Raw genomic sequence first — 25,436 nt, forward strand, 5'->3', positions numbered from 1 at the left:
TACACAGCGCAGATTCTGTGACAAATCTAGCTTATTACCAGGTCATCCAGGGAGGCATAAGTATCAAATTAATTATGGAATCTTTTTTTGGTTAATAGTAAAGTTTAGGACGAGCTTGAGCAAACAAAAGTACCGCCTGCAGCCGACAAGCATTAAAAATAGCCCTGTTTTAGCCATCAGTGCAGCCATTTATATCCATCCATCCATTCGCTTATCCTTTTTCAGGGTCGCGGGGGGCGCTGGAGCCTATCCCAGCTGTCATAGGGCGAGAGGCGGGGTACACCCTGGACAGGTCGCCAGTCTGTCGCAGGGCCAACATACAGGGACAGACAACCATTCGCACTCACTTTCATTCGCACATTCACACCTAGTGACAATTTGGGTTATCCAATTAACCTATCCCCACTAAGTGCATGTCTTTGGACGGTGGGAGGAAGCCGGAGTACCCGGAGGGAACCCACGCAAAGGAGAACATGCAAACTCCACACAGAAAGACCCCGGCCTGATGTTGGAATTGAACTCAGGACCTTCTTGCTGTGCGGCAACAGTGCTAACCACCGTGCCACCGTGCTGCCTTACTATTTATATGCTAGTACAATAAACATATGCACATATTGAATTTAAAGTAAAAGTAGCTGCGATATGTGCGAAAATACGAATATGCATCAGGTAAGTAATTCCCCTGCTCCTTGTTATCACAGCTTGCACACACAGCACATGTAAAATCTACCCACGGATTCTCAGTAATGTTCAACTAATGTGACCGTCCTCGTGGATTTTTGAGGTCTGCTTCCTGACTCACTGTGTGACTTTTGGATCTAAAACTTGCGGATGCTCGGTGGAATCCATTCATTTCTCTAATCACGTTTCCCGAGCAACAGGCAGCCACACAGCCCGCAGAGCGCGATATTTCCAGTTCAGTGCTTAAAAATTGGCATCGTCCAGTTTTAGTGTGAACCAAAAATGACCCCAGGTTATAAAGACGCTCTGATGGTGCGCCAGTGTAGACTCTGGCTGTATGTTACTACACACGCTACAATTACTCTTACAGAGTCTGTAGTCTGCTTTCAATACTAACAGAATATTTAGTTACCATTGCGCTTATTTAATCGTAAATAATTAATGATTTAGAGTTGCTAAGTTTTGACCTAAATACAGGATATTTAGGGGAAAGCAATGGATATAATTCTTCTGTAGAAATTACGTTAAAATTTTTAAAAAAAATCTTCCACATTTGCTCTCCACAGGTTTACTTTTTTCATTTAGTCTTTCGATGCAGTTTATTGGTGCTTTTCGGCTGTCAGTCAAATGTGGGCGGTGTCAGCTGACAAATGATACTTCCAGTAAGTCCTCACAAGCTGTATGTACAACAGAGTCAACAGGCTGTACGAGGAGCAGACGGAACGTCTATAGGACTGGACAAAAACAAACCAGCGGGTCAACACACTGTGACCACGTACTCGACTTTACTTGAAAGACGTTTTAGAATCATTCTTTTAATCAGCTGATTTTTTTTTACATTTATTTTTAATTTTTTATCGACTTGGGATGTAACTTTCAGTGTTGTTTCCTGCGCCCAAGCGGAGCTCTCTTTTCCCGGTCAGTTTTATCTTGCGTTCGCTCACGTCTCCGAGGCGAAGTTGCTGCTTTTGAGGAGCGACAGGTTCGTCACAATTACATGACATTGTAACACTTTTCTCACTCACCTTTCGACCATGGCGGAAGCGCCTCAGCAGCCACACCCGGTGGAAATCGACCCGGATTTTGAACCGCTGTCGCGGCCCCGGTCGTGCACTTGGCCATTGCCCCGGCCGGAGTTTATCAACCCGGGCGACTCCAACACCTCTTCACCAGTCCCATCTGTCAAGCAGGAACCCGCCAACAACACAGAGTTCATCAACAACCTGAGCTTGCTGGAGGAGACCGAGGACTTCACAGAGCAGAAACCCATCATCCTGTGCACTGATTTCCAGTGTCAGGAGAACTGCGTCCACCAGCAAGCGCCACAGCAGCAGCAGCAACATCAGCAGCATCCGCAGCAGCAGCACCCGAACCCGCAACTCCCGCATCAGCAGCAGCAGCAGGTGCCTCTGCTCTCCACCCCGGTCGGCTCGTCGTCCTCAGCGGCCGCGGCCGCCGCTGCTGCCGCTGCCCAGAGGAAGAGCAGCTCCTCCCGGCGAAACGCATGGGGGAATATGTCATATGCAGACCTCATAACCAAAGCTATCGAAAGTTCTCCCGAGAACCGACTAACTCTCTCTCAGATTTATGACTGGATGGTGAAGAGTGTGCCTTATTTCAAGGACAAAGGAGACAGCAACAGCTCTGCAGGATGGAAGGTAACTACTTGTTTTCTTATTCTTAACTGTGTGTGTGTGTGTGCGTGTGCGTGCGTGCGGGTGTGTCCGATAAAGCACTTGCTTGTGGTACTTCTTGTATAAAAGGAAAAATAAAAATGTTATTCAGTGGGGAGTTTTGGTGTGTCTGTGGGTACTTAACAGTGGGTTCACAGGGGCTTCATTGTGCTTTATGCTATGTTTTTATCTCCTGTGGTATCACTGTAATACCCCTCCAGGGATTTCTGGCTTGTCTGTGGTGTTCAATAGTCGGTTTATTGTGACTGTATAATGCATTTGGTCAGGGTTGTTTATTTTTATCATCCATAATCATTTCGAGGGTTATCATCATCTGCAGAGACTTGTGCTAATACATGATTTGCTCCCTATGCATACTTTTCCCCGGGATTGACAAAAAGCGTGCACAAAGAGTTGCGTAGCTGCTATGTGTTAGTCCCATTCATGCTCACATGTCCTCTTCCATTGTTATCCATCCACTTAACGACCGTTTATGTCACCATAACTTTAGGCAGTAATCTGACTTGATGATTTATATGAATATCCTAACTAAACTGAATGTTTCTTGTCCCCAAATTAATGCTTCCCTCAGAAAATGTTTTGAGTTGTGACTTAAAATCATTTAGAAAGATCTACTCTTTCAGTTTTCTTTTTTTTTTTAAGGCTAAATCACAGTTTTCCATAACAGAGTGTGTGAGCACTGAATGAAGCTTTATTTATACATCTGTGTTGTAAGGAGATACCAGCATTCATGTGTCCTAGGAACTGTCCCAAACATTACGCAAGAGGGGACTTAAAATTTCTGATGTGGTGTGACAGGCCCTCCCACTGAACACTAGTGAAGGGCGTAAACCTCTCTTTGGAGACACATAGTTTCATTGGTGTCTGACAATAAATTAATGACAGTCTACTCTCACAGCAGGAAATCATATTGCGCCTGTAGCCACACAGTGGCCTCTGTTGTAGTGTTGTAGGCTGTCTGGGCTGCCGATGAAATTTAAAGCTTTTGTTTTTTTGTGTTCCCGTGTCAGCAGGATCCCATGTTTGAGTCATGTGCTGAGAGATGACACATTCAGATCAGTCACAAAGGCTAAATAGAATTTCTTTTTTTTCCTTTGGTTTGCACTGAATCGGACTTGTAGACAGATATTTTTCCCCAATTAATCATTCACACGCGACCTGCATACTTTTGCCAAAAACTACCACAATAAACTGCCTTCCGCGTATTCATCCATTCATCTGACTTTAGTGTTTGCAGAAAGGACACAAACTCATGTTAGGCTGTCAAGTGTAGTCCTGTGAAGACAAATTAAATGAGAGTGGAAAAACCCCTCCAGTGTAGTGAAATATCCCCCAGTAAACAAAGCAGGCACTGGACAGATGTGTTGCTAGGGTGGTGATATTGTCCCAGAAGCCATTTTTCCCCTTCACTTCTTCTTTGTATGCCTTCATACTCTAAAAGGTTCCAGCTTTGTGCTGCTCTCTGGTTTTGTTGTGATTTGTAGGCAAGGTGCTTTTAACATAAAATGTGTGTTTTTTATCGGTGAGACAACAAATGAAACTTTTGAGTGCAATGTGTCGGTGTGTTTGTGAAAGAGGTTGCTTGTTGATTTCCTCCGTATTTACCATGCTTTTAAGCATGTTTTCCCAATGAGCAAGGGATGCTAGTCATCCTTAATACTCTGTAGTTTGTTTGTAAAACAAAAATCCAAATGCTGCATTTTTATGGAAATTAAAAGAAATAATCAAGTCAAGAATCTGTAGGCAGTGTGTGGTAAGCTGAAACCTCGAAGCAGAAACACCCACATGGTGTTAGTCATGTTAAGTCTCAGGTTGCAAATTATCAATAAACGCACACATAACCATTTACTTGGTTATGTGTGCGTCATCATTAGTACTAGTACTCCAGTGACCATAAAACACACCCTTTTTCTTAGAGCAAAGCACTGTATTGTAATGTCTTTAAGAAGTTGCGTAGCAGAGACTGGATATGACAAGTGACTGACTGCAGCAGAGTTGCAGTGACACAGTCTTAATACGTCCTTGTGACTTCATTAATAAAACTAAACCAAAAAAAATCAACGTTCTCACTTTTATTGCTTCCATTTAGCGTGTGACATTTTTGCGTGTGACTGGCGGCTCAGCCACCGCTTGGGCTCACGGCTTATCCTGCCATGGTGGGGGTGTAAACTGAGTAATACTGTGGGAAAGCAAAGTGCCATTCATGGCTGCGAGGGGAGTTATTCATAAAGCTCTCCTCTCACTTCCACACAGGGGGGCCATCACACATTGTCTCTCCAAAGCAACCACACTCATGAGGTGGGATAGAGAGAAAGTATCTGTGCCAAAGACGATGATGTTTAAATATAGCGTTTGAGAGTCATGCGTTTTGGGGGGGTTTTTGTTTATTTTTTTAATTTTATTTTTACATAGAATCATCTTTTAATCCACTTAATCGGTATTTATTGTCACTGTTTCCTTTTAAAATGTGCAAAATGTCTTTTTTCTGAGACCAGGCTTTGTGATCTTCAGTCCTGCTATGTATTATCTGCCAATGGGTGAAATGACCTGTTGGAAGTATGAAAATATGTAAATTGTGTGGCAGATGTCATTCCAGAAGGACTGTAGACATACAAACAAAAGCGCTCAAGCTAAATATTGGACTGTAGTTAATCAGAGAACAACTTTGCAGCTGAAACTGTGCCTAGTCTTTAAACAACTGATTCATCACAGGGCAAAACAAATCTGCCCATTGGTTTTAACGAATAATAAATAACCATAAAAAGCTTGAGTCAACCAGCGCACCTGTCTATAATTACGAGTTTTGACAATAGAGCTATATCAGCACAAAAGCTATTAGGGAATAGCTCTAATCGGCCTCGTGTCAGTGGTGCTAAATTGCATTTTTTCTTTTCTGACTACACGAGAGACCAAACACTGATGTTCTCATATGTTAACACTTAAGTGTTAAGCACGAAAGTTTGCATAAAATCTTGAGGCAGAGCTTTTAAGATACTGCTTTGGGTAATATGCCTCATTAGTCGTTGAGCTGCGAGATGCAAGCTATTTGCAAAGTCTCCACACAACTTGTGGCCATTCATTTGAACAAAACGTGGCCATAATTTGGTGCTGAGTTACATTTGTTAACATTTGTAAAGTAGACGTGGCCATCTCGATTAAGTTAGAGTTAGGTGTGTTCAGACCATTCTGTTTCTCTCAGGTAGTCTGTTCCTGTTCCTCCCCCTACCAAAAAGAATAGATTAATCCTGAATGGCTATTGATGTAGCACTTGTATCCTTGGAGAATGACACCAGCAATTGTCGAAACAATGAGAGGCTATATTGGATGAGAGCATATCGATCAACCGGTCAGTCTGATGACAACAGCGCTGCCAAATAACTTTTGATTTTTATCCTTTGAGGTTTCATGATAATATTAAAACACTCAGAATAAGAACATATTCTGCGGCTTGTGGGTTGAAACACTGGTTGACTAAGTCGTGAACTAAGCTTTTTCATGGCCTCTGACGTAGATAGATCTCAACAACAAAAGCAAAACCCGAGTTCTTTGTTTCTAGGAAGCGTTGACTGCTCAACACCTTAAAATATTAGTTGTAATTTACCTTTGGATCAGTGTCTCAGAACCTGTTAAAGATTATTCCTCAATGTTGCTGATCTTTCAGGTAACGTGGCTCCCCTAAAGTGAACTGGTTGAAGCACGTCTCTATGATTAGAGCTATCTACTCTTAATTGTTTGACGCTGAGCTTGATTCTCAGCGCTGCTGATCCTACACAGTTGGTCGTGTCTGAACTGAGTCATGACAGCCTCCACACTTCTCAGGCCGTCTGTGACAGTGTGAATTTTGAGGACAGTTGTGCCAGGTGGGACCAGCTTGGAGAAGCTCTCAGAGTGGACTGGACATTGGCCCTGGCACAGGATGCCATCCAACAGGAAGACGAACAGATGGCACAAATGATGCATCACCAAACCTCTCTGCAGAACTGCTTATTTTTTTTCCTAATATGTCCAGTTCTCCAACAGACTGCCTAACTTAAAAAAATCATGCTCCTTAAGTCACTATAAGCATAACAATCAGGATTTCATATTGCTGCATGCACACAAACATATGCATGCATTAGGTGGGCAATATTATAAACATTATGTATGCAGACACTTGCATATATGCCAAAAGTCTGTTCTTTTGTGTATTTCTCTACTATAAGTACGTCACTACAGGATAAATATTTGCTTTTCACTGATGGAGCTGGATGGCTCAGGTACACTTTGATGTCAGTTACCAGATCAGTTTGGCCATGGGTGTTCTCTGTGCTCGATGCTCTCTTGACCTGAAATTCCTCAGCCTACGCTGGTAAACACTCCCACGGGTCTCAAAGCAAACTGTGCCGAAGCAGACAAACACGTAGGTCCGAGCAGATTGTACAGCGAGCGACACGAGGGTCATTACCATGTAAATGCACCTGTTGACTCCAATCCCTCTTACCGTCTTAGTCTTACAGTAAGCAAGGTTAGCACCACATAGGTTGTGTAGTAGTTAAGTAATCAAGGGTCATGGATCCCATGTACCTGTTTAGAGTAAAGAATAATGTAGATTGTGAAACTTCAAATAGCCCAGTTTGACAAAATAAACATTGTCACTTTTTGCTTTTATGATCAGAGAAACTTATTCTGTCACAAAATGAACCTCAAAAATATCAAGACAAAAAAGAAACCCTCCATAAACTCTCTGGAACACGTGGAATCATTAACAGTGACACCTGGTTCTCTATACTACTTTTAAATTGTTGACATAAACAACGGCAAAGGATTCAAGAATTCTCTTGGAAAGCTCTACTTCTAGTTATTATCTGATACCTTTGCAAACTTGTATTGGCTAATCTTTAAATTATTAGTTTAATCTCATAAGTAGAATACGTAAATGAAACATAATGCTGTTGAAAGCACCTGAACAGATCAAGTATATTATGGAGCCTTTCAGTTAAAATTACTTGAGCTTGAACTACAGTGTGATGTAGAATATATGAGATATAACGATATGAATGAAATCTGATATTATCTTGTGTTTCAGCAGTCATGATATGACTGTAGTAAAAACTGCTCTGCACTCAAATTGCTAGTGTGTGTGAGTGTGTTTTATTCCAGTATAATATGAGCTCCAGCTCATTGCTAAAAATGGTTTAACCCAAAGCTGGTTTCTTAAAAGAAACGGATTACTGGTCTGAGAAATGTCTTTTGGTTTGCAGTATACAACGCCTTTAAGTTTAATTGATCAGTAATAGGATTTAGAGTCACATTGCACCCTTATTTAATGGTCTTAACTTTTGCAGATGATGCAGAGGTGAATCAGATTGCTGCTTGCTATCTAAAATGGATTTACCAGGAGTGTGGCTCAAAGAAAGGGAGAAGCTGAGAATTTAGGTATTCTAGCTGAGTGAGCAGAAAGCTGGTGATGCTTTATCACCATTCACAGGCGGTTTGTTTCTCTGGGTCTGAATGTGTATTAGTAGGACAGATAGCTGGATAAAACAGCAGTCCTCCTGTGTTTGCTGGTTGGAAACAAACACACATGTACACACACACACACACTTCTCACCCCCCTGAGGCAATCAGGGAGTCCAACCTTGGCATTGCCCCAAGACATGAGGGGCAGCTGTGTTTCTCAGGCATAGAGCTGAAGGAGCTCTCCTCACCCTCCTCCCCATTTCCTGACTGCGCCGCCTGCCTCTCCATTCCTGGTTTTCTGCCTCAGCACAAAGCGGGCCACACTTGGTGTTTTGAAGGGTTACTAACTTCCATCTCCCACCCCACTACCCGAGCCCTGCCATGGCAAACCCCCAAGGAGCTAACTGCTTACTGTCTTTAGGGGAAAATTAAGAAAAGGGAGAGAAAACACAGCAGAGGACCCAGAATGCTCTAAGTTCAGTCTGGGTGATACTTGTTAGGAGTTGCATAACAAGACATTTACTGGAATCAGGGAGCCGCAGGCCAAAGTCTGGTGCCACTGGTTAGTCAGCGGAACTGTGAGGCACTGTGTTAGAGATATGTGGGACGTTAGTCTACTGTGTGTGCGCACATAACCTGGGCCTCATAATTAAAGCCCTGCTGCTGGCAGATGCGCAGACATGATGGCAGACAGACAGGCTGACACAGGGAACATTCCAGCGCAGGCTTTTATATCTTTTTTTATTGTGGCGTGATACTCTGCCTTTCCTTTTCTCCCCAGCTGATTTTAATCCAGTATCCACTTACGACCGCCTCTCCCCTTCACTTTTTGTATCGCTTAGTGCTTTGAAGTTGTGAATCACCATAGCTGGCGCACCAGAGGTGTTAGAAAGTAGCTGTGAGTATTGATGATTGCTACCTGTTAGTCTTTAACCGTCTCTGCCTAGGACAGCAGTAATTATACCTGTTATCAGTTAACATATCAGTCATTTGACCCTTTAATTGCCCATTTTGTCAATTCAAATTGTCCTCCAAGATTCAAAGGTGACACTGGTGAAACCGAAGGCTGTTTAGAATATCTAATCCTGAAAAAGAATGACATTTATCACATTTCAAAGAGGCAGTAAATGTTTGTCCTTTTCGGTTGACGTAAGTAGATCCACTTGAGGTGGTTTTGGCTGTGCGTAGTATAGCAGCGTGATACACATGATGTGATGTAACTGTGCTCATCCTCTCAAACTTGATTGAGCAACAGTGTGAAACTAGTAGTTCCACACATTGTTTCACAATGCCATGTTTTCCTTCTGTCCTGCTCCATATTTGTTTTCTTCTGAGACCCGACATTAGCATTACCCTCTGTTGTCTTTTATTGCTAGTAAGAAACACTTTGTGATATTAAGGGGTCACCAGACTGAAATAACAAGCAATGTGGTGCAACGTTGCTGTCAAATGATTTTTGGATGTTTAAATCTGCACGTGGAGCACGTGTGTTTTTATTTAGGAGTTAAGTAATTCTGTTTCTATCGCATCACATCCTTTTAACCTCACATGAGTATCAACAATTGATCCTACGTGGAGCTTCTCTCTGCATTCACGTCTGTCTGTCTCAGTCCAACAGCCTTTACAGTTTGCTGCTCTCTGTAAAGCAGAAAAAAAGCAACATTTTTAAGTGTTTGGGTTGGCAAGATGTTCCAGATGGTCTGGCAAAAACTATGCAGCCAGGAATGAGCCTATAATGAGAAATTTTACTGAAAAACTTGAGAAAAAATAATCCTTCCTCAATGCATTTTATGACAGTAAGTGCAACTTTTGAATGTGAATCTACACCTACACCGGTTGGAAATGATGTTTTTGTCCTCAGTTAGTGACGTAGCCAGGACCACAACTGGTAACTTATTGCTAAGTTACTTACAGAGCCTTTATCTCGCTGGAAAGGAAACTGGAAAACCCCATAAAGAGCCCCTTTCATTTCGTGATTTCAAACAAATCATGCCAAATGTGTACACGGCTGTTTCCACCGCCTCAGACACTGGCATGATAGAGCTCCGCAGCACTCCTGCCAGAGTTTTGTTTTGTCAGTTCTTTTTCTGGCTGAGGACCAGATCATTCAGGAGAGAGATCACTCAGTGATTGTAGTGTCCAGTAACTGTGAGTAAGTAGAAGTGATATACAAAAGATACCAGTAAATACTAGAGCTTCATTCAGCCTTACAGAGGAGTGGCGCCCACGCAGGTTGCTTTACGCTAGAGTTGAAAATATGAAGTTGACATCCAGTGTCGTTGTCAGGTAAACAGTCATTTAGGATGAGTCAGAATGTTTTGTTTTTAAGATTATGGGTTTGGTAGTAGCAAGACAAAACCACGTGATCTTTTTTTCCCTCTTCTTTTCACAACTTCTCACCAGTCAGGAAAATTGAAAAAAATCCTCTGTGGGGTTACCATTAAGACCTCAGCATTGTTTTATGGTGTGAGAAGAGGAACTGTGGTATGGATTAAAAAAAATTTCACCGTAGAAATAAGAAGTGAAAACCCACGGTGCTTCTTCACACTTGCAAATTTCGCATCCCGTCCGTTTCTCATAGCTTATATATGAGTGTGAACTAGCTACAGACACACAAGGAGTGAACAGAGCAACACTTTAATGGGAAGGCTCACTGCTGAGGGCCCCAAACCACAGGCATTACCCAGACCCACATTGTTGTGCAATTCCTGCCCTGAAGCGATTATGCACGGTGCCTGTCAGGCTGGACTGGTATTATCACACCATCACACATCCATTTTGGCTTTCTGTCACATACATGAACACTCGTTGGAACTGTACAGCTGGCTGACATGGGTGGAAATTAAAATCTACACTAAAATCAGAAGTGCTGTTATGACTGTACATCTGAAGGCAGGTTTCCCGCTTCTTTGTCATAGGAACATAGGTTATTTCAAGGCCAAAGAGCACAAACCTATAACTGAACTGCCTTTGGGAGTGTTCCCTTTAGATTTGCATTGGTGTTGCAACATTGTTGCACTTTTGTCTGTTTTGTATAGAAAGGCCTTTGTCTGATCAAGTGCTTATGGGTGCAGTGGGTAGGGCAGTGGTTACTTGACCTTAACTGGAACTGGATTAAAACCTGAAATGTACCAACCAAACCCTATCAAAGAAGGATATCAGTTTGTCATTGTTGGCTTATGTGAGAGGTGCAAAATGCGTTTTCTCCTGTAACTGCCTGTATAAATAGCACGTCGTACGTCTGCTCAAAATAAACATCAGTGTTTTTTGCTTTTTTTTTTGGTGGAGGTGAATATTGCTGTGCAGTCTGTGGGTAACATCGCTGCCTCCTAGTGCGGCTCAGCTTTCAGGGTTGCTGTGTTGGATTCTGGGAAATTTTGCCGTGTAAGTCGGGCCAATTTGATGTGTAATGACATGTCGACACATTCTGCTGTCAGTGATTCATTCATACTGTGGTTGATGTGATTGACAAGCAAGTTTTCATTGAAAAGAAAATGGTTTGTTTACAACACCGGCATTTGTTAGCAATTCAGAAGCGTTTTTGTTGTTTTAAAGAGGGAGCCATTGGGAAAATGGTGGGAAATGTTACGATGCTCTATGAATCAAAAGAGAGAATCCTTCCTTTGTCGTCTTTCACCATCGAGCTGCTTTTGTGATATTTTGCGCTGTACTAATATTGACGCTTTAATACTAATTGTTTGGCATACATGTCTTAGGCAGTTATTAATTTCCCCATCACTCTAAAAAGTCTGAATTGCACAATCTGCTTTGTGCAAACATTAGACTCTCAGAAAAAGTGATTAATGTATTGTTGCATAAACTTAAAGTAATAAAAGGCAGCAATGATATTATGTCAGCTGGCTGCCGTAACTATGGAAAAATAATGTTTTTTTCTAGAAACTCTTATCTCTGCTAACCTTTCTTTTTAAGAGGTGCAAACTTCAGCCTCAGACTGACAGGAAGTGGGTGGTTTGAAAGCACTACAAGGTATGCAACACAGATAGTGATGTCATCAGGAGAGGAAGCAACACTGAGAATGACGCCAGATTCAGTGGCTTCTTCCTCTTCCAGCGTTTCCTTCATTTTTCTCCTTTCTTCCGCACTGCTCAGTGCTTGGAAGTGAGTCAGTGTTATTGCTGATTATCCTTCAACACAAACTTTTTACATGTTCTTTTCAAATACTTAAATGTCGTGGTTTGTTGTGGTTTAGACTTAATATAATAATAGACACAGTATAAATGTTGACTTGCCCTGACCTGTACCGATGCCAGCTTTTTAATGATCGCCATGACTGAGTCCAGCCTAAGCTGACTTAATGTCATACTTGCCATCTCTCGCTGTACCTAACAGTGTGGGACACATCAGTCTAGTTTCACTTTATACCTCATGAGAAAACAGAGCCCTTCACAAACTCTCGTTCTTTAACTCTATCTGTGGTTACCTCTGCTGTCTTCACAATGCTTTTATATAGCATAAGAAGATGCTGATATTGAAAGTATACAGTGTGTGTCTTTTAGTGGTCTCTCTGGTTTAATTTTCAGAAAAGATGGAAATAACTTTTAAGATAACCATGAAAATATTTGGCTGCTTTGGTGTCTTCTTAAAGTTGCATTGTTACAGTTTTTGCATTCCTGCTCCATTTGCATACTGTATGTGTTTATATGTTTTTTTCATATGTGTCACTGTAATTTCCTTTTTAAAGTGAGTCCATTAAAACCCACTTTGTGACAAAAAGAATAACTGTTCCAGCGCATCTTTTAAGGTTTTTTTTAGCAATTTCCTTTCTCTGAAAACAGTCACTCGTGAATCACGCCAATTTTAGAACTAGAAAACAGGTAAGTGCATTACAGATGTACAGAGTCTGATTGATGTGCATATTGTTTTGTTTTGTTTTAGATTTTGTGTATAAAGCTAAAACAAGAAAAGCTATCAGGACCTGCGTTTTTCACCGTTAAACTGTGATCAGTTAAAAACATGTTAACGAACTGTAGTCAGCTATGTGTTCGGTACAGCAACTACATTTTCTCGACGATGGAAAGAGATCTAAGTAAAAGTTTAAAAGACTGCTACTGTGACTTTAGTTTCAGCCTAAGATGGTAGCAGTGATTTCCCACAGTAACAGTGCTGACATTATGCTCTCTTTTGCACTCTTGAAGTGTTAACCTCCAAGTGATGTCCTTTAATTTTGGTGACATTTTTAGTGCGTAACAGGAATCTCCCTGCTGCTTCAGAAGGTTACTTTTGAGAAGAGACAGTGTTCAGACAGTGTGGGCGGTCATTTTTTTTCTCAGATTTTCTGCTGATGTTTGAATTTTAGCAGATGTAGCTTTTTTTTTTTTCTCCTTCCACATATTGCTAAATCTTCTGAGCGGAGACTCCAGTCCAATGTATTTGTATGCAGCCATTTTCTTAAAGACATCTTAGAAATGTATCAGTGCTTTACAGTCTGATTATGCACCACTAAGGAGACCTGTGGTAATGAGAAATCCTCTCAACTATGTCACTGACTTGAGATTTTCCACTGGAAGCCATAAAATAGCTTTGGGATATCCCTGTGTTTGCTAGTTTGAACTGGGGTAAGAAGCATATAAATATAACCCCCAAAACACTTCCCCCACCCCCTGTCAATCCAGTGGTGGGCCAGGCCCATGGAGGCAGGTCACCAAACAGGCACCCAGCAGTGGTCCACACACTGCATCTTTATCCATGCAGAGCAGGCAGCAGCCCAGCCCAGTAGTTGTGCCGATCAGAGGCAAAAAATATCCTCGCTCCACAGACACTGCTTTGTGCATTTACAGACTCGCATTGTGTTGCACATAGCAACACATGCACATATTTTAGCATGGTAAGCTTAGCCAGCACAACCTAGTCCCTGTCTATACACATGAGCAGCATGCTGCACAAGCCCGAGTCAAGAAATTAACGAGCACAAGAGAGAGCACAACATGTAAACAGAAAGCTGCCATTGCTCTTTTTGCTGCGTCATTATTTTCAAAGTGTCTTATGCCCATAAATGTCACCTAGACCCCCATCAAGTGTTGCTGCCAAGATTTATGTTGGATTTCTGCATCCTTTGAAATAATGGAATTGAGAATGCATGCTCGACTGTGCTCGTTCGATTGTTAGAGTATATAGTTTAAAGTTTGGTCACTCACTCAGATATTCCGCAAAGTTTTCTTTGGAGTAATTTGTCCAAATATGAGGCCTGTCCAAAGTAGAGGAAATGATAGATGATATGTTATTCTCTCACCAAGCTATGTGTGTTTGGCTCCTTAATGAGAGCAAATCCTAAGTGGGGAACTGCTTCTTAAATGTGCAGTAAGAGTTTTATCCACCATTGTGATCCTGTTGGAAAAGCCTACCTGGATAAGGCTCCACTCTTTCCTTTTTCCTCTTGTTTTGTGCAGTCAGACGGGAAAGTTGTGATTAGGAAGTTGTGGCTCTTGAACCCACTGTTTTCTCCAGCTGGTCCATTGCTTTTGTACCTACCAGGGTCTCATTTTGCGGTGTTTTGCATATAAACCAGAAGAATCAGTATCAGGACTGGCCAGCGCTTCCTGTGCGGATACAATGCAGCAGGAAGTTCACTAATAGCCACTCTGCCACTCATCTCACTCGCCACTTGTCTCACACTATCGGACGGTGATGAAAGATCCTCGAGTGTCAGTAGCTTTGCGGTTTCTGCCTCTATGCACAAAACCACTCACAGACTATTTATCATTTGTCTGCAGCGTCTGAGATCGATCAACCTTCAACTTAACCAATCACCATCCACTCGGGCTTCCAAGCTCTGTATATGTGCGCGTGTGTGTGTGTCTGGACGAAGGGGGGTGGTTGCATTAAGATTGCTCGCAAAGGATTGAGAAAAGGCGATCCTGCCAAAAGGCGTCAGTAAATACATTTGCAGACAGATTTTCTCCTGCGTGACTCGCGTTTTCTGCCTTTCCTTCTCCACTTTACGACATTCATATAAGTCAGCATCTGACAATGACCATTTTGAAGAGGTACTTTCCTGGAAGACATAGAGTGCTACTTGGACTCATAGAACTCTAAAGTGAATTTGAGGAGCTGCACACTGAGTGCTCTGTCTATTGGCCTTCTCACTCAGCTCTCTTTGCCAAATTGATTTATTGAAAGTTGACGTCAACGGGTGAGCAAGGGACTGTTCTTGCTGCAACATGAGTCTGCGATCAGCTGTGGCAAGTAGCATGCATGCATGATGTCCCTGGGGAGCAAGTGAAAAGGACAAGGGAGGAATAGAAGACTAGGAAGGGGGTAGGATGTTGGGAGAGGGCAAAAAAGAAGCTATTTCTAGCTAGAACCTTATCCTGGGGTCAATTTCCATTTTTAATCTGAGACTCGTTTTTTTTTTTTTTTTTAACTGAATTGTGGCAAGATAGATTTCCTTTTATATCGCTAGCAACAGTAACACGTTTGTGCTTTCCTTAGCTAGTTTGACCTAAGGTGTTGTGCCGTGCCACTTGCTGCTATGCAAAATAAATGGCAACAATCATTTCCTTTTCCTTAGAATATGTTTTCTTTTTTAAAAAGATGCTATAAATAATGAACCCAGTTCTAAGGCTTTACATTTCCTGTGCCCTGCTTTTTATTTCCACTGCCTTTTATAATCATCGCTTTATTGACTTTAGTAAATAGGTCAGTGATTATCACTGGTCAATTCAATATTGGTGCTGAAGATAACATATCAAACTGCAAATACATGAAGTCATCACGGTCTGGTCAGATTGCTCTGCAAATGTGGCAATGTGAGTTTGTATTGGTTTATTGTTGTATATGTGTGTAAGACAGAGACAAACAAATTCATTGTAAGTAGCTTGACAATTTGGGCAAAAATATTATCATATTTTTATCATCTTGATGTAAAGAATGGTCTTAATATGCATGTAATAGCTGGAATGAAACTCATTCACTGTGTTTGTTAGACCTTAAACGAGAAGACTTAAGAAGGAGCCTCCAAAATTTTAGGTTCAAGGAGTAATAGCTGACTTGGTTTAGAACTAAATCCTAAATGAATCCAATGGTGTAAACTATTCAGCACCTTAACAGAGCACCAAAACAACCACAAAGTATTACATACAACTAAATGTCTTGATAATATGCAAAGACATAGATAATGAGCTATGAGCCCAATTCTTAGGGGAGATGTGGCTGAAAAGGAAGACACAAGCATTCGATGCTGCTAAGTGGGTCATTTTGGGGACTGCAGGTTTTCTTTCTTGTACTCATGGGATGGTAACATCCCCCTTTGGAATGGTGGGAAAAATTATCTTGCGGCAGATATTGCTCTAGTGTTTATAGTTTTAGAAATCGAAACTATTTCCAGATGCTGCGAGACCACTCTTTACCACAGATACTGATGTCTGACTCTCCATTTTCACTTTGTTCCGTCTCCATGCTCTACTTTGACTGTGAGGATAAGGTTAAGCAACCCAAAACGAGCATTTATCGGTTTGATGATTGGCCCCTGCAGTGAAAAGTCTAGTCCTCCGTTCACAGGCCTCCTGCTCAGCAAGGTGAGCTATAGCAACCCAGTTTTTAAACACTTAAAAGTATTTTTCAATGATAATGATCAAGATCACTTAATTGCATAATACTAGATGGGACAAAATATAACCTTAGTAATTTATTTTCTGATATTTTAACAGTTAAAAAAAGTGATTATGAAGATGAAAAATCCTTGCATTGTTTGGAAATTTGTGACAATATTTGAGATACTTTTGGAAAAGCCTTTTGTAGGGAATGTGGCTTTTATATGCACATAAGGAAACACTGATCAGTTACAACTAGAGTAGAAATCTCCCCAGGTATTAGATGCCACCCCACCCATTCAAAGACAAAACCAAAACAAGAAAACCCAGAAACAAAACAAAAAAACAAAACAAATGAGTCAGACTCTGGACGAAAGAGTGCTAAGTGTGTCTGACACATAGTGGAGAAAGTTATCGCAAGTATATATTTAGATGACTTCATCACAGCAAGCGAGAGTTCATTCGGTTTGTTGACCCATCACCTCACCTAGAGCTGTGTTCTCAACCCCATCCTGTTGTTAAGCGGGCAGACATGCTAAGCTGGTGTTAGGCTAATAGCTGGTTTACACATTTTCTGTCTTGACCATATTTCTCGCCCTTTGCCAGACTCAGCACAAGGCTCCAGACGTGACCCAGCTGCAGCTTTTAGGGCTACTTATCTTGGTGGTTTGAAATTGTGCGCATACTCTATAGGTTGTCGTCTCACGCACAGGTGCAGACATTACACATACAATAGGTAGTTACAGTGAAGAGCTCCTCTTAAGGCTGAAAATTGCGTAACAAAAGGTGAAAATGCACGGTAAGGACAGCACCGTTTCTCTAATGAGTTCAGTGGAAATAGTGCATGGAAACCACATTTTCACTTTCATGTGTTCCGTATCTCTGGTAAATGTGTGTGAAGCTATAGCTGCTGCGTGTGAGATCATAGATGCTGCACGCTTTCAGTCAGTGAGGTGGGAGCAATGTTGCACTTTATACGTGTAGCTATATGGCCTTTGCAGTTGAGGTTTCACTTGCGGGTTTACATTATTCAAAGCAGCACTGCATGTAGGTGGTGTTGCGCTCTTCTGGGGATTTTTTCATTAGACAAGTTGACATTTGAACGACTCGGAGAGCTTCCAGCACATTGGTCAATCGGAAACACCTGTGTGGCACAGTGTCTAGATTTTTGCAGGTATTTGGCTGCAGTTTGCAAGTAGAAGGAGAGGTAAGCAAGCAGGCTGAGAATAGGATAGGTAGGCAACAAAAGAGCAGAAATGGAAACAAGATAAAGAGGGGAGAGAATACTGGAAAAGAAGAGATGAAAGGAGTAGGAAAGAGCAGACAAGGCGAGAGGAAGAGGACATTGAGGACAGAAGCAAAGGGAGGGTGATGTACCGAACAGTGTGGCCTTTCAGTAGTGCTGCCAGAGAAGGAGTTTTTAAATCAGCACAGTTTGTTCTTTACTGATCCAAGCCCACTCTGTCACACAGCTCCTCTTTCTGCATTTCTCAACAGCCTACATTCAAAACACATTCTCCTGGACTCAAACCGCCCAGACAGCCACGCTGCAGCCTCTTGCCGAGTCGTGACGTATTCAGTCATGTAATTCAGTTTCAGCAGTCACACGACAACGTGAACTTTGCTTTCGTTTAATGACTGTGGTGTGACATCAGACATCAGGGATTATCGCCTGTTGTCAAACATAAACTCTTTTGGCAGCGGGTTTCGGGGAGGCGATTTTTGCGGTGTCCACTTGGCTCACGAATTCACATTCCATGCCTTTTTCTCTGCTTACTGACCGCCATGTTTCCTGTGAGACAGGAAGTCAGCTCTGCTTCCTGTCACAGTCCTCTTTCATGTGGTCACTTCCTTGTGTTTTGCCAGTACGGCTGTGCAGTGTTGACCGTGAATGGAGGTGGTGCTCCTCACGGCGAGCTCGGGAACAACGGAGAGAAGGCTACAGTGTGTGCGCGCATGTGTATTTCAGTCAACATTTATTATGATTACTCACTGCAAAGAAGATTAATTTCAAGCACATATTAATGTGTTAGCATTGTAAGTGCAGATGGTGGGGTTTTTTGTGTGTGTGTGGCAAGAAACGGAATGTTCTGCTTTTGAAATGACAAAGTGTTATTGTCAAATTTTCATGCAACATAAGATAGGACCGTCCTCCAGCGACAGTAATCAAGAGTTCACTTCTGCGAAATTATGGGTTTTGTAACCTTGCTGAGGAATGTTGATTGTGATGGCTGCCTGGCTGGGAATCCTGCCTTTACTGTTTCCTAAGAGATACTAACAAGTTGGCTGTGATTACAATTGAACTTTGCACACAGTGATTAGCTGGAATGTTTAGATTCCTGTGTACTGCAGCCAGAGATAAACCAGTGTCGCATTCAGTCAGAGGACCCCACAGCCACCCCTCCCCTACACACACACATGGACACACACACCTAAAAAAACCGCATACTTTTAATTAAAAAGATATTAACAAGAAAGAAATAATACTTGCCTGGTCTTAAAGAAGAAAGGCTTCATAATTATGAGAGCAAAGGGATTTCCATTTGTACATCTGCATTTCTGTCTTAGTGGATCACTGTGTGCGTGTCTGTTTGTTCCCAATAGCGTGTGTTTAAAACCAATATATCACTGGTTGCAGCGGAGTGAGCTACAAAATCAAAACCATACTGTGCTGCTGTTTGTCCTACTGCCATTCCACTAAAAACATGAGCTGGCACTCTCTCGCACACACACTCGCGCACACACACAAACACAGTGTGAGACGAGGCTTTTCCACTGGCCCCACCAGACGCACTCAGCCACACTCCCCACACGGCACACCAAGTTCTGCCGAGTTCTGGCATTTCCCATTAGAGCAGCTTTTATGACCCTTTGCTGGTACTCCCTGCCTTGCATCAATATTTTTAAACTGGGTTTTAAAATGTTTTGGATTATTACACCCCGCGTTCTAACCGTGACATTTGACAAAGCAGAAACCTGGGTCACTAAAGTAAGAGACTTTAGCTGTGACTTTCTACTTTCTGTCACCGGGATGATATAGGGCTGCAACAGGACATCCCGGCGTCGATGCACACATTGCGTTCATTCCTTGTCCCAGCAGAGCTGAAATCAGCAGCACTCGTCGCAGTCATGGGAAAGAGAGGCTCATGACCAGACATTACTCCTTGAGTTTTGTCATAGCTACCGATGTGCAGGAGGGGGAGGAGGGGGAGAAAAGCATTTACTTGGAGAATCACGGAAGGGCTGTCACGTACCTCAGATCGTGCAAACTAAACCACAACTATTGGCTGAAGCAGTTGGGTCATTTGATTCAGAGGTAATTACATTTATTGTGAAGCACCAGTGTTCATGCAGGCCCTCATGTGCCCTACAGGCTCAAGTCCTCCAGTGAGGAGGGGAAAGAGGGAAAAGTACGACACGGAACAGAAGATGTTGAAGGAAAATAAAGGACAGGGAAATAAAATATGGCGTGTTTTTTCTGAAGTTATCTGTTTTCCAATTAACATATCCAGCAACATTTATGTTATTTAAAAAAGAATCACTTCATAATGAAGCGAGTCCAGCTGTGATGGGGGAATCATACTTGTCCTGCGACTAATGTATTTTATGGCTCTAACGGTTTGAGAAAATAATCAAATTATGACTTTGCAGTTTCATGAGGATGAACTCAGTCTGGGCTTCAGAGGTTGACCCATATTACCATCTCAGCGTTTGATCATTCTTTTTGTTTCAGTCTTGCAAGCATCTCAGCTTTCGCCAAAATGACCAAAAACCTTTAGTCTTTGAACCTTTTAACAACAGATAAAGACTATTGTGTGTTTCCTGCACTGTCTAAATATACATGAAAATTGGTCAAATTAGCCGGCTGACACTTGAAAAAGTGTCACATGCTTACACTTATCATTTTTACATGTGACTATGCTCAATTGCAATCCAATAGGTGATGCTGAGGCTGTAGAAAGCAAAGGACAGGTACCACTGAAACAATAGTAAGCAGGTACTACATGCTGCTTTGCAACAGGGATCATTGATAGTGATAGTCTGCTGAAAGAAACCAGTAATAGTGGCAAAGCAGAGGAAAATGCATGAAATGATAAACCTAAAATAAGCAACTGTGTAGATTGACAATGAGAAGACTGAAATACTGCAAATCCTCTAGACTGTATTAATATTTAGTCCTGCAGTCATCACCCCAGAGATCTTTAATAACTGGAATACTTTTAAAATATTAGCCAGAACTTAATTTAGACCCCGAGTTCCTCCAAGGGTTACCAGTCAGATCTGTAGTGCACTTTAATTACAGAAAAGCAACAATATGAGTCGTTTGTTTGTTTGTTTGTTTCATATCATTGTAAACTAAATGCTATGAAATCACATGTGCACTTTTTCAGTATTTCTCCAACAGATAAATTTCAATGCTGAGAAAGTCCTGTATCTCTTATTTTAAAGAAATAAAAATCACTAGCAATAAAAACTGTGTAATAGATTATACTGGTTGTAGATTTTAGTGTCCAGACTCCAAAGGGATGGTAGAAATGAGGAGAAGCGGAGGTGAAGGCAGAGCAGAGGGCAGACTGTGAACCAGATGTGAAGCGGTGACTCACAGCAGGAACAGCCTTGATGACGTTAGACACCATGCATGCTAAGCCGTGTGTGTGTGCCGGGAGTTTTAGCTTTTCTTCCAAAACAACAAGCTTTACGCATGCACAGTAATGTCTGGACAAGGCTCATTACTTCATGTTAAGACCTGGACAGAAAATAATGCAGAGCCTAGAGACTATAAATTATCATCTGAGGTTAAATGGTCACTTCAGTGACAGCTTAGGCTGATGTAGAGTTTTAAAATCATTACGGGCTGAACAGCAAATTCACTCTGTGATGTTGAAGAGCCAAGCGTCCCAGTGCACTTCCAACTTCCAATAAAGCAGGGGCGACGTGCTGTCTTACTCTCTGCGCTGTGCTTAGCAGACATTTGTTCAATATTCTCGCTCTTTTGTTTGCTCTGTTTTAACAACGCTTCACTAGCTTCCTGCACAAAAATTAGTTTTTCCACTGGTGGTGTCACTAAGCAACGTTAGAGCGCAGCATAAGTGTGTCTGTAAGGAGGAAAGATTAGTCTATTTCCTCCCTTTGATTTTGAACTGGTTTAAACAAGACACATAGTTAGGAGGAATGTGGTATAATAGCGTTTTACAATAGGCCCTTCTGTTTTTGTGAGGGAAAGCCCGCACCTACAGTGAATTTGGAGAAAAGAGTGTCTGCAGTTTAATCCCCGCTCTGTTTAGGATATTGCTCATGGAGTAAACTTACTGACATCTATTGTCTGTTTGCTTGTGCACATGTGTTTTTTGAATAGCGAGCGGCATTAGATTGTTGAGTGACATTAAAATCTCCGCTTTCTCCTTGTAAGTCGGCTGTAAAGGTGAGCGTGTTTTTACAAAGGACCACCTGTACAGATGGATTTGCACTTGTATGATGAATCAGATCTGAGGTGTTGTCGGAAAAGGGCATGCTTAAAACCCTCTGTTTGTCCGCTGCTCACCCAGCTTTTCTCTTTCTCCCTCTGCTCCAGAACTCCATTAGACACAACCTGTCCCTCCACAGCCGCTTTATTCGAGTGCAGAATGAGGGGACGGGCAAGAGCTCATGGTGGATGCTAAACCCGGAGGGCGGGAAGAGCGGCAAGTCCCCGCGACGCAGGGCAGCCTCCATGGACAACAACAGCAAGTTCACCAAGAGCAGAGGAAGAGCAGCAAAGAAAAAGGTAACTCATGCTTGCGAGGTCAGAAAGAATTCTTTATTGATTTACATACTGATTTTACTGATTTTTTTTCAATACTTGTTTACTCACTGTGTATGCAATGTGTACAGTACCTTGAGATAATGTGTTAATCTGCCGTAGTTTAAATAAAGGTTAATTGAAGCTGATTAACATGAAAAATATGCTATTGATTGAAAAGTAAAGTCACATTCTTCATGTCTTTAACTTTGTTCTTATATTACAATATATGGACACTGACAGCTTAGTAATAGTCAGCCCTGTGTTCAATGGTTTCTGCCTCACTTACAAACTTAAACTGACGTCTCTGGCATGCATAATATTACTGGTTCACTGACAGTCTTCCTGTCTCCCCTCAGCTGTCCCTGCAGGGCGGCCCTGATGGAGGTGCAGACAGCCCAGGCTCCTACTCCAAGTGGCCTGGCAGCCCCAACTCCCACAGCAATGATGACTATGATGCATGGAACAGCTTCAGGCCTCGGACCAGCTCCAACGCCAGCACTCTTAGCGGTCGCCTCTCGCCCTTTGTGCCTGAGGATGACCTTGGAGAGGCAGACGTGCATATGGGCTACCCCGGAGCCCCCGGGGCCAAGATGACAGGCACGCTGCCCAGTCTCACAGAGATGACAGGCTCTCTGGGACACAGTTCTGAGAATGTCATGGAGAACCTCCTGGACAACCTGAACTTGCTCTCTCCAAATAACTCTCAGGTTGGAGGAGGGGCGACAACCCCTGGCTCCTCCCAGTCCTCCCCTTCTCCAATGATGCAGCCGAGCCCTGGGTACCCCTCTTACAGCTCGCCCAGCATGGCTTCCCAGTCTCAGCAGGAATACCACAAGTGTGTGTATGGCCAAGCAGGAATGAACAGCCTGTCATCTATGCCACTGCAGACACTGTCAGAGAATAAATCCAGCTTCGGGCCCAGTATGAGCCAGTACTGCAGCACCGCAGGGCTTCTGAAGGAACTGTTGACATCAGATACGGACCAGCACGGGGAGCTAATGCCATCAGTGGACACTGTTGTGTCTCAGTCCAGCGGAGGCTGTATGCTGCCACCATACAACAGCAGCCAGCATGCGGCCAAACTCATGGGAGGAGGAAGCAGTCATCCACATGGTCTCCCTCACACTCATCCCCACAATGTGCACAGCCCAGCCTCAGCCACATCATCGGCTATGAATGGCCGTTTGCTCATGACTTTGAACTACAGCGGGGGCGCCGCACGTTTACCGACAGCCAAAAGCCAGATGCAGATGCCTTATGACCTCTCTGCCCACCTCGGCGGGGGAGGCATGCCCGGCGGCTTCTGTCCTCTTAACACCAACAGATACGGTCGACCGGGATTGTCAGCACCCTCGCATCAAGAAAAACTGCCCAGTGACCTGGATGATATGTCCATTGAGAAGTTTGAGTTTGACATGGAGACAGTCCTCCATGACACTCTAATGGACGGGGACTCATTGGACTTCAACTTTGAGCCAGTGGTGACCCAACAAGGTTTCCCACATGGGGTGAAGACCACCACGCATAGCTGGGTATCAGGTTAGAGACTGTGATTCACAAAAAAGTTCTTTCTACTTAAATTCCCGTTGCTGACATGGTCACAATCAGAACTGACATCGGACTAAAAATGTATCTGAAGATACATTCCTCATCTGGACATAACCTGCAGTCACTGTTCCACCATCATTTCTGTTTCAAAAAATACTTCTCAGATCACTGCAGCAGACTTGACCGGTCCTGATCTGCTGAGGACAAATGACCACCAGAGTTCTTGAAGGTGATGTCAGGATTATTTTCTGAAATAAGTCAGTGCAAACTAAGTGCCAAACGTTTTGCCTTAACATATGAGCCAAACTGAAACACACGTCTCTGGTTTACTATACAGTAGTTGTAATCTTTGCAGACAATACTGCCAACTACAGTACCATCTCATCATGGTCATCTGCAGAAGCAGCAGCAGAGCAGTCTGTTTAAGAAGTTAAACTCACACCAAGCTGTTTACTGTGTCACATCAATCAAGATTTTTGTAATGGTGATCGATTACTGCTGCGGAGAAATCAAAGAAGGTAATCTGGCGAATGGGTTATGTTGACAGACATGATTTAAAACAAGAAAAAAAAAAAGAGAGATCTTTCTCAACGGATCCTTGAGTGATGTTACATAAAAACTTACTTCTTGAATGTAGATATTGTAATCATACAGTTTGTGAAATCATTTCTTGTCATGTATTTTTCACAATTGTAAATAGTGTTTACAGAATGGAAGCAAAAATCGAGGCAGCAGAAATGAGCCCCACAGAGAAAACTGGATCAGACTCTTTTCAACCGTGCTAAGTGGACAGATCTGCGCTTGAGATCAATCGGGCTGTAAAATGAAAACACGCGTTTTGATTTCTTGTAAATACATTAAGAATGTCTATTAAAAATGATGCAGTTAGATGTTTACTAGATTCAGCATAAATTATTTGTGGTTAATAGAGATTTATGCTGGTGCATAACCTGCACTCAGACATGAGAATTGTTCTGGGTCATTCGTCACTCTGAACCTTAATACCACAGGGGCCTATTTATTGTGCCTAACAAAGTAAATTTAGACTGCAGGCTTGAAGGGTTTTATATTGTAAATGTCTACGGTCCATACGATACTCAAATCCAGCAGTCTTGAAGAACGGTGAACTCTTTCTTGTCAGTTTCCTACTTTGACTTTTCTTTAGAAGTCGGGAAGAAATAAGTGACTGTAAATTGTTATTGTTATGGTTTCCTGAACACTTTTCGGCGCTGTGAATGTTACGAGGTCAAGACGGTTTGGATAAAAGATATTCTCAGCGCTACTGTTGTTTTCACACCAAGGCTGCATAACACCTGCAGAAGATGCCGCCAGTAACCAGCCTGTGCCCTGCTCAGTTTCACAACTTTTTTGTATTTTCTTCTGTGTCTTAAAAGGTTACTGTGACTGATTTAGATAGCACAGCGTCCAAAAGAGCCCTCTCATGCTGTCAGTAGGAACAGCCTTACTGCTTTCACTGCCCCTCCTACCTCTACATATCATCGTGTCCTTCTAAACATTTGATATTATGGTATCACGTGACTTGATAGCGCAAATTATCATTTCCGTAACAGGTCTGTTTTAAATTATTGTTCGTTTTCCAAGCAAACTGCCACTAAGTGTTACGTGTCTGATTCTTTATCTCAGCTTGTATATTTGCATTTTCAAACGGTCGTTTCCCAGTCGTTGCTGTTCTAGCGACAAACTTTTCAGCCCGTCGTTGACTTTTATTAAGCAGAATCAAAA

The 25,436-nt window shown here is 42.4% G+C and overlaps 1 protein-coding gene across 1 annotated transcript; it reads left to right on the top strand.

Annotated features, from left to right (window-relative positions):
- Positions 1–1,370: 1,370 nt before the first annotated feature.
- foxo1a (forkhead box O1 a) lies at positions 1,371–25,436 on the top strand. Its single transcript, XM_085379374.1, has 3 exons — positions 1,371–2,339; positions 21,936–22,127; positions 22,502–25,436. Exons 1-3 carry the CDS (start codon positions 1,716–1,718, stop codon positions 23,687–23,689), a joined length of 2,004 nt encoding a protein of 667 aa, XP_085235500.1. The 5' UTR covers positions 1,371–1,715; the 3' UTR covers positions 23,690–25,436.

This window comes from Rhamphochromis longiceps, linkage group LG14, assembly GCF_057381845.1.
Source record: "Rhamphochromis longiceps isolate RC_006_pf linkage group LG14, R_longiceps_female_GT1.1, whole genome shotgun sequence".
Lineage (NCBI taxonomy): Eukaryota > Metazoa > Chordata > Actinopteri > Cichliformes > Cichlidae > Rhamphochromis > Rhamphochromis longiceps.